Source organism: Magnolia sinica, chromosome 3 (genome assembly GCF_029962835.1).
Source record: "Magnolia sinica isolate HGM2019 chromosome 3, MsV1, whole genome shotgun sequence".
NCBI lineage: Eukaryota > Viridiplantae > Streptophyta > Magnoliopsida > Magnoliales > Magnoliaceae > Magnolia > Magnolia sinica.
Window position 1 is genome coordinate 112,513,632 of NC_080575.1, and position 13,812 is coordinate 112,527,443.

Below are 13,812 nucleotides of genomic sequence, written 5' to 3' on the forward strand. Positions count from 1 at the left end.
TTAACATGGAATATGTGTGACTAGACTCTTCTTATCTGTTATTTTAGTAAGCTAGTTCATGTTCTGGACATGCAAGAGAAGAGATATTTATAAGCAAAGGGTGACTAAGATTGTTTATTATTTTTATTTTTTATTTTTACTGAGATGTACTGCAAGAAACTTAGATTTGTAGCATCTCTGACTTCTGTTAATCTGACATCCATGAGTAGGGTAGGCAATGGGCCTGGTTGGTCCAGCCTTGTAGAGCCAGGGCTTGAACCCCAAATTTTGCAAAAGGGCTCGGCCATGGTCAATGATGAATGGCTCGGCCTGGCCTAGCCTGTTGGTCCAGTTCTATCATCAAGTGGATCACTATTATACAAAAGAATGGATGATTTTGAGGTGAAGGGTCACATTCCGTGCGCATGTGTAGTTTAAAATCACTTATTTTCTTATGAGGGTAATGGGCTAATGTAAGGCTGTTAAAAAATTTTCATGATTAGAACCATTGATGTAATGGGCTAATGTAAGGCTTGAAAAGGCCTAGCTATATGTCCTAGAGGGGGGGTGAATAGGACAATGCCAAATAAAACTTATAACAGCCGAATTAAAAAGAATATGATAACCAAAATAAATCACAATGCAAGAAAGTAAAATAACCTCAAAATCAGATCTTTAGAGGTTGATACAAATGTTGTTCTAAGGACAACCTTACACCAAAAACCAGAGTTTATGGTAGGACAACCTAATTTCTAGAAAGATCTTTGTATCAAATCTCAAACCGAAGAGGAATACAGAAATAAATACCAACTGAATTAAAATAAATTGTAATCACAAATGTATTGTTCTAGGGACAGCCATACACCATAAAAATGGCAGGGAAACCTTGCTGGAACAACTTTTAAAGGAAATTGAATATCAAGCTGATAAAGGAATAGCAGAAAATAAATTCTAAACTATTATAAAATTCTTACAATGCTTGAATTAAATGATTACAACATTCACCACCATACATACATCCCACAAAAGAATAATTAAAGATCAGAAGTATAAATCATTCAACCACAACACAAGGGATTATAGTGGTTCACCTGTGTGTTCACCAACTGTTAAACAACAGCCACACAGAATGCTACTCCACTCCTAATATCCTCACACAGGGGATATTAGCGTTCACTAATAAAATAGGTTTTCCCAGGTTCACCCAAAACCTTTACAATTGTGTCTTTGTTTGTGAGCTTACACAATTAAAAAACCCCACTTCTGAGTTTTCCTGGCTCTCCTCAGATAACCAATACAACAAGATTTTTCTGGCAAATCTTGAAAGAAACCAAAACAAAAATGAATTTACAATTAAATGTAAAATACCTGATTATCTCCTTCATTGTAGCAGCCCGGTAGAACCAAATCAGAGTAGATGATTGAATGTCCAAGTTCAATGTCCAGTACTCAATTACAATGGTTCTAATTCTAATAGATTTTAAATTAAACCAAATAGGGCTTGCCTTAATTGATTTTGATTCCAAAGAAAGGGAATAACAATTCCTCTTATCAAATTAGATTGAAATAGCAGAAACAAAATCAATTAAATAAAGCTAGGAAAAGAGAATATTAAATAAGCACACTTAGCTTAGATGGAGCACAGAATTATCTCTCAGAAGTTCGACAAAAATTGGCTTGAATGGATTAATTAATTCGATGATTTCTTCTGAGATTCGTGCACTATTTATAGGTGAGCAGATCGCGTCTTCGACTGGTCTAGGGAGCTCTTCGACTAGTCGAAGCAATAACAGATATTTGAAAAATCAGGCGCGATAAGCTTTAAGCGTTCTATGACTGGTTGAAGGTCTCCTTCGACTAGTCGTAGGTCACCTTCGACTGGTCGAAGGTCTCCTTTGACTGGTCGAAGAACCTGAAAAACATCACTGGATTTTGAGTCGAAGATTTTCGACTGGTCGAAGATGCAGTCGACACTGTTCCTTCGACTGGTTGAACAGATTCCTGGACTAGTCGAAGCCTAACAGATTTTATCCGAAATTTGTAACAAACTCACGACTGATCGAGGAATTTCTTAGACTGGTCAAAGCAACTCTAGGACTAGTCGAAGAAGGCTTAGGACTAGTCGAAGAACAAATCAAACTTATGTAAAATAAACATTCGATTTATGTATCCAAAGTGACCTACTTCTAAGGTCAACCTAAGGTCAGTCAAACCTCAACCATGAAGTAAGGACATTGAAACATTATGAACTAGTGACCTTGAAGTATGAGCCTTGAAGTCTTGATGTAGTTCAATCTTGAAATCTTGATGTAGCTCAATCTTAAAAGTGTCTTGAGTTCTTTACAAACTGCCTTGTACTCTTCTTGAAGTCTTGCAGCTTGAGTCTTGTCTTATGAGTAGTTCTTGCATTCAAGATTGATCCTTGTACTTGTGAGCTTTGCTTATTGTGAGCTTAGCTTGTTCATGAATGTTGATCCTTGAGAGAGCTTCACTTATGCAAGTTATATATAACAGTGATTTTGGCATCACAAAATTGACAACAGACAGGGATATAAACTATAGCACTTACAAGGCTGTTGAAAAATTTCTTATATTTGAACTATTTCAAACCTTTGATCTGTCAATCCATTTTCTTATGAGGGTAGGGCGGATGCCTCTATAGCCTAGTTGGGGCCATGAGACCCCAGCCCATTACCACCCCATGCATGAGCTATATTATTTGAGTAGTAGCAGGAGTTGAGAGGAAAACTTTGATATTCTGGCAGAGTGTGATGGATGATATGCCGGTACTTTGATATTACTTAGAAATTGCATACGTGGCATATAGGTTATTCAAATTAAAATTTTCAAATTCAAGATTCTATTTTAGATGTATCATGAACCAAAAAAAAAAAACATATTATCTAATTATCTGACCATTAGATATGTAGACATTTACTGGATAGTTAAGAATGAAAACAATCCAATAGTCATAAACATTGTTCGACCATGATATTCAAATTGTGGGTTGTTTGGATACTCTAATGACCAGTTAAGTTAAATAATTAACTAGTTAAGTGAAACTTTTAGTTTATCTTTTAATTAGCAAATACTATTTTAAAAAAATCAATCTCATATACCAAATATCTCTCTTGGTGCTGTCTCACATGCAGACGTCCAGTCTTTAGCAATAAAGAAGCAGTCAGTTATTTGATTGCTGTACTTGCACCCTATGTTGCTCACTCACTCTGTCTATCTTCCATGTTAACATGTGTTTATCGAACTGGGTGAAAATTTATTAGATGAGCTATTATTATTATTATTATTATTATTATTATTATTATTATTTTGTAAATGATGAAATTACCCTTTTCAAAAATAAGTATTCACCGATCAAAGGTTAGGATTGTTTTCTTGATCTTATTTTGGGTAATTCTTTCATCCTAAGCAGGCACATCAAACGAATGGATTGGATCACAGTGAGCCCTACTTAAAAGAAATGGTAGACGTCACATCGGAACCGTTTCCTATGATGTATCTTACTTGAAAAACTCTTAGGGCCACAGTAGTTTTAGATCAATATTCCGATGTTTGTATTTTCCCTTCATCCACGGATTGCCATCATGGTAGGCCCAAGGAAGGTATCAATAGTCACCCCACTACTTCCTGTGGTGGGGTCCATTTAAGCCTAGGATCTTCTCATTTTTGAGCTTCTACCTTAAAATGATATGAAAAAAATGGATGGACGGTGTAGATTAAAAATAAGACATCACACGGTGGCCCTTCAGAGTCTCCATTTATTCCTGGTGAGAGACTCGTCGTAGTACTAGTAGTACCCAATAGGTAGAGAGGACGGTCCTAGAAGGGAATGAGGTGTATGTTTCATTATACATACAGTGTGCGTGCCAATGTACGAGAGATTGGTCGTAGTACTAGTAGTACCCAATAGGTAGAGAGGGACGGTCTTGGCTGGGGATGACGTGTACATTTCATTATACATGCAGTGCGCATGCCAATATGACATGATTGAGCAAACAAAAAAAAAGCTTATTTGCAGCTGTGATAAATGCCTAAATTATTTAATTCAACGGGCGTTGGGTACAACATATCCTTAGTATATGTGAAGGTTTGCTAACCACATGGCTGTCCCTCCGCACTATACATGCGGTGCGCGTGCCAATGTAACATGATTAAACAAATATAGAAACTTATTTGCAGTTGTGACAAAACATGCTTAAATTGTGCAATTCAAAGGGAGTTGGGTACGACACATCCATGGTATACGTGAAGGATTGCCAACCACATAGCTACCCCTCTACACTATACATGCAGCGTGTGCCAATGTGACATAATGGAACAAATATAGAAGCTTATTTGCAATTGTAACGAAACATGTATAAATTGTCCGATTCAAAGGGAGTTGGGTACGACACATCCATGGTATACGTGAAGGATTGCCAACCACATAGCTGCCCCTTTGCACTATACATGTAGCGCGCGTGCCAATGTGACATGACTGAACAAATAGAAAAGCTTATTTGTAGTTGTAACAACCCATGCCTAAATTGTCCGATTCAAAGGGAGTTGGGTACGACACATCTATCGTATACGTGAAGGATTGCTAACCACATGGTTACCCCTCTGTACTATACATGCAGCGCCCGTGCTAATGTGACATGATTGAGCAAATACAAAAGCTTATTTGCAGTTGTAACAAAACATGCTTAAATTGTCCGATTTAAAGGGAGTTGGGTACGACACATCCATGGTATACGTGAAGGATTGCCAACCACATATCTGCCCCTCTGCACAATACATGTAGTGCGCATGCCAATGTGACATGATTGAATAAATACAAAAGTTTATTTGCAGTTGTAACAACCCATGCTTAAATTGTCCGATTCAAAGGGAGTTGGGTGCAACACATCCATGGTATACGTCAAGGATTGCTAATCACATGGCTGCCCCTCTGCACTATACATGCAGCGCGCATGCCTGTTGAGGCATAAAATTGATCAGAAGAAGAAAGACAATTCCCGAAAAGAAGATAGATTTTTCCCCAGCTTGAGTTGTGCAGTGCATAAAAGAAGGTAAAGGGTGAAAAGTGTTGTGTGGCACACAATGGAAGTTGCTAAGAGTATGGTTGTGTGGCGCACAACTGGTGTAATTGCACAACTGGTATGAGCACACAAAGGGGTCAGCGCATAAAAGTGAGGTGATGGCACGTGCAAAAGGCTATATATACCCCCACTAACCCCCATAGATGATTCATTAGAATAATACCAGAGCAGCAGAGAGAGACCAAGACTTTGGAAGAATCCAGGTCCTGACAGTACCTGTTGTGCAACGCACAACTAGGGGCTCGCACAACTTAGGGCCCGCACAACCCGTGTGCAGCTCGCAACCCCTGGTCCACACAATCGTTGTCCTGCATAACAACCATGTGCGCGATGGGTCTTTTATGTGTGCACAATGGGTCTGATATATGGACAGTCAGCTTGAGTGATGATTATTCAATTGTGAAGGAATTGAAAGAGATCCTGATCTGGGTTAAAAGATCAAAGCATATTCTCAAAAGCGTAGAATCGATCAAAATGGAAATCATTCCAGCACAACAATATTCAATATTCCTAAACTAAAGATCACAATGCCATCTGAATTGTTGCAGAAATTAATATCGAACATTTGATATTTGTGTTGAATTATGTAAATGCTTTACTTTGGAATTAAAGGAGATAAATGATGTAAACGGATTTAGATTAAATAAATATTATGATTGTTCTCTCCATTTATCGGTGCCTAATAATCGAAGTAAAGCATTTACTTAGTGTTCTAATTTACACTAAGTGATTTGAGCATTTTTCAACTGTCGGAGCCGTACAAGTTATTTGGGATTTGTTTAAAGGATAATTAGTGGTGGGTTCAATGGTCTAATAATTTGATTACGATGGTCAGTGCTGGATTTCTATATCGAGCGAAACGAGCCTAATAATCGATGTATTGAGTGACTACGCCACCAATACCCTGACGATTGTGTTCATTCTGGAGTACCTAGAGTATGAAATTTGGGATTTTAGATTATGGTGTTAAGTGATCTAATGGTTGGAAGGATAGGTTATCGACAATGGGGTTTTCTAGTTTGACTAGAATTTGTAGCTGGTCATCTGGTTTACTTAGAGTGTTCAGTGTGGATTATAAATCTTAGTCATTGCGACTCGATGATCGGTGGGTTTGATGATTAGGGGTTTGTTATTGACGATGGGTGGATTGAGGTGTGTGGTCTAAATTACGTGTGTTCTCGCACATGTATAAAGTTATTTAGATCTCTATAATAACACCTGAGTATAGAAAATCTGGGGTGTTACAGGTGCTCTGTGGAATCCACTATGATGTATGTGTTTCATCCATTTTTACAAATCATTTTAGGGCTTGATCCCAAAAAATGAGAGGTACATAAATCTCAGGTGGACCGTACCACAGGAAATAGTAGTGATTTGATATACCCCATTAAAATCCTCCTAAGGCCCACTATACTATTTATTTGACATCTAATCTATTGAATAGGTCATACAGACCCAGGTGAAGGAAAAAACAAAGATCAGCTTTATCCAAAACTTTTATGGCTCCCAAAAAGTTTTTAATGGTTAACGTTCATTCAACACTGTTTCTTATATTGTGTTCCACTTGAGATTGGGATATACCTCATTTTTTATCTTATGCTATAAAATTATCTAGAAAAATAGATGGACAACATGAATGAAATATATACATCATGGTGGGGCCTACAGAACATTGACCACCCACCATTGGCTTGTGACAGGGGAGTAGCCAATCCATTTCCTTCAGATCTCTATCCTCTTCCTTCCCTTCCTCTCTTAGAGAAAACCACCTTGCCAAGCGCCTCTATGGGACTGTCTTCCTCGTATCTGGCTTCTACCAAGCTTATTACCTTTTATGCCAAACTTAGTGATGTCCGCCACACCTGCCTTTCGTTCAATCAAATTCTCAAATAGAATATCTTTGCCTAAAATTTGATCATCGCCGGATGTTCTTGGCTAGATTATATATAAATATATAGATATATATATATATATATATATATATATATATATATATAACTTTTTGCATGGTTTTGAAAGCTGGTAAGGATTTGGAATATTAGAGGAAAGTACACTATTTGGTTTTTAAATTGGGCTTAGGATCTGATTTCTTTGTGGCTGCTGCTTTGATTCATTTGTATGAGAGATTTGGACACGTGGTTGATGCCCGATGGGTTTTTCACGAGATGTTGGTGAGAGATTTGGGGTATAAAAATGCTATAATTTCAGGATATTATCGTAATGGTGAGGCAATTTAGGTATTTAATTGGGTGCAAGTGAATCTTTAAGAAGAAACATGATAAGTACAAGATAATATTGGTAGCGAATATATATGCTTAAAGAGAAGGTGTAGACTTCACTAAGATATTTACGCAGATGGTAAAGCAAGAATCTATCAGATTTTGTATTAGCACTGGTTGCCCAATACAATTTCGAATTGGAATAGATGAATATGAAAACTACTTTCTCGTATGGAGAATTGGAAGAATATATTTATATGAAACAACTAGAAGGTTTCAAAACAAAGGAGTAAAGAACAAACCTTGCATGTTGAAGATGTCGTTGTAAGGCTTGAAATAGTCACATACACAGTGGTATATATAAGAAATTTGATTCTTTCATAATGAGTTAAAGGTTTACCAAGAGTATTATGATTATTGTGTCTATTAAAAGACACTGAGTAATAAGAAGTTCATTATCTTAATATTGTATATTGATGATATGCTTATCACCAGTGATAACATGTCTGAGATCGACATACTGAAGACTTAATTATCAAAGACATTTGATATGAAAGGTTTGGAGGCTGCAAAAAGGGTTCTCGGCATTCACACACATAAGTATATGAAGAGGAGCAGACTGTGTTTATCTTAGGCAGAATACCCTGAGAAGGTATTGATGAAGTACGTGATGGACAAGGTAAAGTAGGTCAACATTCCTCACACGGCTCATGTTAAGCTATCATCTGAGCAGTATCATAAAACAGATGAAGTAAAACATGATATCTCTCGTGTGCCTTATTCGAGTGCGGTTGACAATTTATATATGCCATGATATATATAAGACTAGATATTTCACATGCGGTGGATGTTGTTAGCAGATACATGTCCAACCCGGGCAAGCGACATTGAGAGGCAGTGAAATAGCTACTTCAATATATTTAATATAGGCAGGACTACGCCTTAACATTTGAAAAATAATGGGCCAAGTTAGTAGACTATGGATTTCGATTATGCGGGCAGTATGGATAATAAAGGGTCAACATCCGGTTACTATTTGTATTAGGGGGTCGGGTAATCAGTTGGATATCAAAGCTTCAGTTTGTGGTGGCTCTTTCCACAACCGAAGCTAAGTATATGACAGTGACAGAAGCATTCAAAGAAGATGTTTGGTTGATGGGGATAATAAATCAGTTGGGGCTTCAACGGGAGATTGTGTCAGTTAATTTTAAAAGTAAAAGTGTGATTAATTTGGCTAAAAACTTCATTTATTACTCATGTACTAAACATATTGATGTGTGTTATCATTTTATCTGACAAGTGCTTGAGGAATGAGGCGTGACTTTGGGGAAGATTAATACAAGTGTGAATTCAGTTGACATGCTTACAAAAATATTTCCCACAGAAAATTTTAAGTTATGTGTAGCTTCTCTAGGCTTGGCGAAGGCATAAATGGAAGACAGAGTGTACACGAGAAGAGATGATGGAGTTATTATGGAAGGTGGAATTAGAGGTGAGAATTGATAAAAGGGCTATGATGAATGAAAATTTAAGACATGGTGGAGATTGTTGTTGATGTCTTAAATCTTTCAGTAATAGGGGTTTGTTAATGCCATTAATAGACCACTCGATGACATCGAGCAATGTTGATGCCATCGACAGATGCTCAATTTTATCAAGAAAATCTAAAAAATTCCATGTTGGTTGCTGTAATGTTTTAGCGTTGTTGTTCGATGGCATTAAAGGAGTTCGATGACATTGACAGATCCTTGATGGGTGGTTGATGCCATCGAAGGTCCCATAAAAAAATGTGCACAGAATTGCATAAGTGTGTAAGTTGATTCCTATTCCGATTTTAACACTTTATATATCACGTGTAATTGGGATTTGGGAGAGAGATGTGTATTAAGGCTTTCTAAATCATTCTTATAGGTTTAAGGGTATATATAGGGCTTGTGAAAAGACATTTAATGTTTGTTCAAATCGGTAAGCTACTATCTCTTATAATTTTTTTATAGTACATTATTTGTCACTTATTGCTGTTATTTTTTTTTTCACGAGAGTTTTTTTTACACAAAATTCAAATTGTTCTTGTTTAAGCTTGGTCGTGTGATTATGTGTACGTTGCTTGATTCATCTCTAGGTGTAAATAAGCCTTCACAAGCTTGTATTAACTGAGCTTATATTATTTGCTAGGTTTACGAAAGACGAATGATCTTGGCTTGTTAGGTATCTGGATCCTGTCACATCAGAAATATAAGTAATTTCTAATTTTATATCTATCACACACACACACACACACACACACACATATACCCATTTGAGCACCAGTCAAGAGAAAAGTCCAAAGATTTCATGGCTGGAATCTTTCCATCTGATTTTTTTTCTGTGTATCATAATATCAATCATTGGATCAATAAAAATGGCTTGCTTTCGTGAGAAATGGCCATTGGAACATAATTCACATAATGATTATGGTTCCACAATTATTCATTTTTAAATTGGAGTGGACAACGAACAACAGTTATATTATTCCTTAATCTGCAATGCAAGTGGCATGTCTTTTGGATGGCTAGCTATCTTTCGCTGATATGAGCAAATCCATACCCCTTTCTCTTATTCAACCCATTTCCATTAGGTAGTTTCTTCATCGATGCTTACAAGTTAGTCACCCTAAACCAGAACTCATCATATCTTACACTATGCAAGATCTTGATATCCCATCTACTGGGCCTCACTAATGATGACCTGCACCCCAAAACATCACATTTAACAATTTATCAAACCAATAAACAGGAGTTAATTGCCTGCTCAATTTGGACTGTTGATCATTTCTTATTTTAACTGTCCATCTCCTATACCAATGATCAGGCGGTTCAGATTGGCCAAGTGGAATCTCTGTCTAGATATACAATCAAAATATAATTCGTTAGTTATTCCCAAACAAAAGATTTTATTTCGTAGATTCAGACTTACCATTCTACATAGTAAATACTGAGGCACCAAAAATCACTACTGTAAATTCAAGGGTGTCGAACGGTTACATTGAACTTGATCACTGCATTGAGGTTGGGAAGGTCAATGTAGGCAGTCTCTAAGACAGCATAGCCCTTGGCATACCGAAACAAGCCGGTGCCGGACACCACTGAAACCTCCCTCTGCTTGAGGTTGGCTCGGTCGGACCCTTGTATCTCCAGTGTGCTCTCATTGTACTTCTCATTGGTAAAGAGGACCGAGAACAATAAGTGGACTTCGGAAGCGTCCAATGCTGAGGTCACATATATACCGCGTGCCCGTCCCACCTCCTTTGATTTCCCATCCAAGCCTTCGGTTACAGCATCGTCGATTGCTATGATAGTTCCAAAGCTGGTTATTGTCGAAGATGTGCGGTTCCGACCGGCTACCGAAATGGCAGTCGGATTCGGACCTGTCCCCCAATCTTGCATGTAGAACACCATATTGGTCTTCTTGATGTGTTGGACTTCAGAGCTAGCCACCATGGGTGTGAATAGTGCCACAATGGTCAATTGCACCAATGTGATGAGGGCCATTTGACATGGAATATGTGTGACTAGACTCTTCTTATCTGTTATTTTGGTAAGCTAGTTCATGTTCTGGACATGCAAGAGAAGAGATATTTATAAGCAAAGGGTGACTAAGATTGTTTATTATTTTTATTTTTTATTTTTACTGAGATGTAATGCAAGAAACTTAGATTTGTAGCATCTCTAACTTCTGTTTACCTGACATCCATGAGTGGGGTAAGCAATGGGCCTGGTTGGTCCAGCCTTGTAGAGCCAGGGCTTGAACCCCAAATTTTGCAAAAGGGCTGGGCCATGGTCAGTGATGAATGGCTCGGCCTGGCCTAGCCTGTTGGTCTGGTTCTATCATCAAGTGGATCACTCCTATACAAAAGAATGGATGATTATGAGGTGAGGGGTCACATTTTGTGCGCATGTGTAGTTTAAAATCACTTATTTTCTTATGAGGGTAATGGGCTAATGTAAGGCTGTTAAAAAATTTCCATGATTAGAACCATTGATGTAATGGGCTAATGTAAGGCTGTTAAAAAATTTCCATGATTAGAACCATTGATGTAATGGGCTAATGTAAGGCTGTTGAAAAATTTCTTATATTTGAACTATTTCAAACCATTGATCTGTCAATCCATTTTCTTATGAGGGTAGGGCGGATGCCTCTATAGCCTAGTTAGGGCCATGAGACCCCAGCCCATTACCACCCCATGCATGAGCTATATTATTTGAGTAGTAGCAGGTGTTGAGAGGAAAACTTTGATATTCTGGCAGAGTGTGATGGATGATATGTCGGTACTTTGATATTACTTAGAAATTGCATACGTGGCATATAGGTTATTCAAATTAAAATTTTCAAATTCAAGATTCTATTTTAGATGTATCATGAACAAAAAAAAACATATTATCTAATTATCTGACCATTAGATTTCTAGACATTTACTGGATAGTTAAGAATGAAAACAATCCAATAGTCATAAACATTGTTCGACCATGATATTCAAATTATGGGTTGTTTGGATAATCTAATGATCGATTAAGTTAAATAATTAACTAGTTAAGTGAAATTTTTAGTTAATCTTTTAATTAGCAAATACTATTTTAAAAAAATCAATCTCACATACCAAATATCTCACTTGGTGCTGTATCACATGCAGACATCCAGTCTTTAGCAACAAATAAGCAGTCAGTTATCTGATTGCTGTACTTGCACCCTATGTTGCTCACTCACTCTGTCTATCTTCCATGTTAACATGTGTTTATCGAACTGGGTGAAAATTTATTAGATGGGTTATTATTATTATTATTTTGTAAATGATGAAATTACCCTTTTCAAAAATAAGTATTCACCGATCAAAGGTTAGGATTGTTTTTTTTATCTTATTTTGGGTAATTCTTTGCACCTAAGCAGGCACATCAAACGAATAGATTGGATCACAGTGGGCCCTACTCAAAAGAAATGGTAGACGTCACATCGGAACCTTTTTCCTATGATGTGTCTTACTTGAAAAACTCTTAGGGCCACAGTAGTTTTGGATCAATATTCCGATGTTTGTTTTTCCCCTTCATCCACGGATTGCCATCATGGTAGGCCCTAGGAAGGTATCAACAGTCACCCCACTACTTCCTGTGGTGGGGTCCATTTAAGCCTAGGATCTTCTCATTTTTAAGCTTCTACCTAAAAATGATATGAAAAAAATGGATGGACGGTGTAGATTAAAAACAACACATCACACGGTGGCCCTTCAGAGTCTCCATTTGTTCCTGGTGAGAGACTCGTCGTAGTACTAGTAGTACCCAATAGGTAGAGAGGACGATCCTAGAAGGGGATGACGTGTACGTTTCATTATACATACAGTGTGCGTGCCAATGTACGAGTGACTGGTCATAGTACTAGTAGTACCCAATAGGTAGAGAGGGACGGTCTTGGCTGGGGATGACGTGTACATTTCATTATACATGCAGTGGGCGTGCCAATATGACATGATTGAGCAAACAAAAAAAAAAGCTTATTTGCAGCTGTGATAAATGCCTAAATTATTTAATTCAATGGGCGTTGGGTACAACATATCCTTGGTATATGTGAAGGTTTGCTAACCACATGGCTGTCCCTCCGCACTATACAGGCAGTGCGCATGCCAATGTAACATGATTAAACAAATATAGAAACTTATTTGTAGTTGTGACAAAACATGCTCAAAGAGAGTTGGATACGACACATCCATGGTATATGTGAAGGATGGCCAACCACATAGCTACCCCTCTACACTATACATGCAGCGTGTGCCAATGTGACATAATGGAACAAATACAAAAGCTTATTTGCAATTGTAACAAAACATGTATAAATTGTCCGATTCAAAGGGAGTTGGGTACGACACATCCATGGTATACGTGAAGGATTGCCAACCACATAGCTGCCCCTTTGCACTATACATGTAGCGTGTGTGCCAATGTGACATGACTGAACAAATAGAAAAGCTTATTTGTAGTTGTAACAACCCATGCCTAAATTGTCCAATTCAAAGGGAGTTGGGTATGACACATCTATGGTATATGTGAAGGATTGCTAACCACATGGTTGCCCTCTGTACTATACATGCAGCGCCCGTGCTAATGTGACATGATTGAGCAAATACAAAAGCTTATTTGCAGTTGTAACAAAACATGCCTAAATTGTCCGATTCAAAGGGAGTTGGGTAGGACACATCCATGGTATACGTGAAGGATTGCCAACCACATATCTGCCCCTCTGCACAATACATGTAGCGCGCATGCCAATGTGACATGATTGAATAAATACAAAAGTTTATTTGCAGTTGTAACAACCCATGCTTAAATTGTCTGATTCAAAGGGAGTTCGGTACGACACATCCATGGTATACGTCAAGGATTGCCAACCACATGGCTGCCCCTCTGCACTATACATGCAGCGCGCATGCCTGTCGAGGCATAAAATTGATTAGAAGAAGAAAGACGATTCCCGAAAAGAAGATAGATTTT

At 37.7% G+C, this 13,812-nt stretch overlaps 1 protein-coding gene across 1 annotated transcript; it reads right to left on the reverse strand.

Annotated features, from left to right (window-relative positions):
• Positions 1–10,299: 10,299 nt before the first annotated feature.
• On the reverse strand, positions 10,300–10,827 carry LOC131239087 (dirigent protein 23-like). The gene has a single exon (XM_058236644.1). It carries the CDS (start codon positions 10,825–10,827, stop codon positions 10,300–10,302), a length of 528 nt encoding a protein of 175 aa, XP_058092627.1.
• Between the last annotated feature and the right edge of the window lie 2,985 nt (positions 10,828–13,812).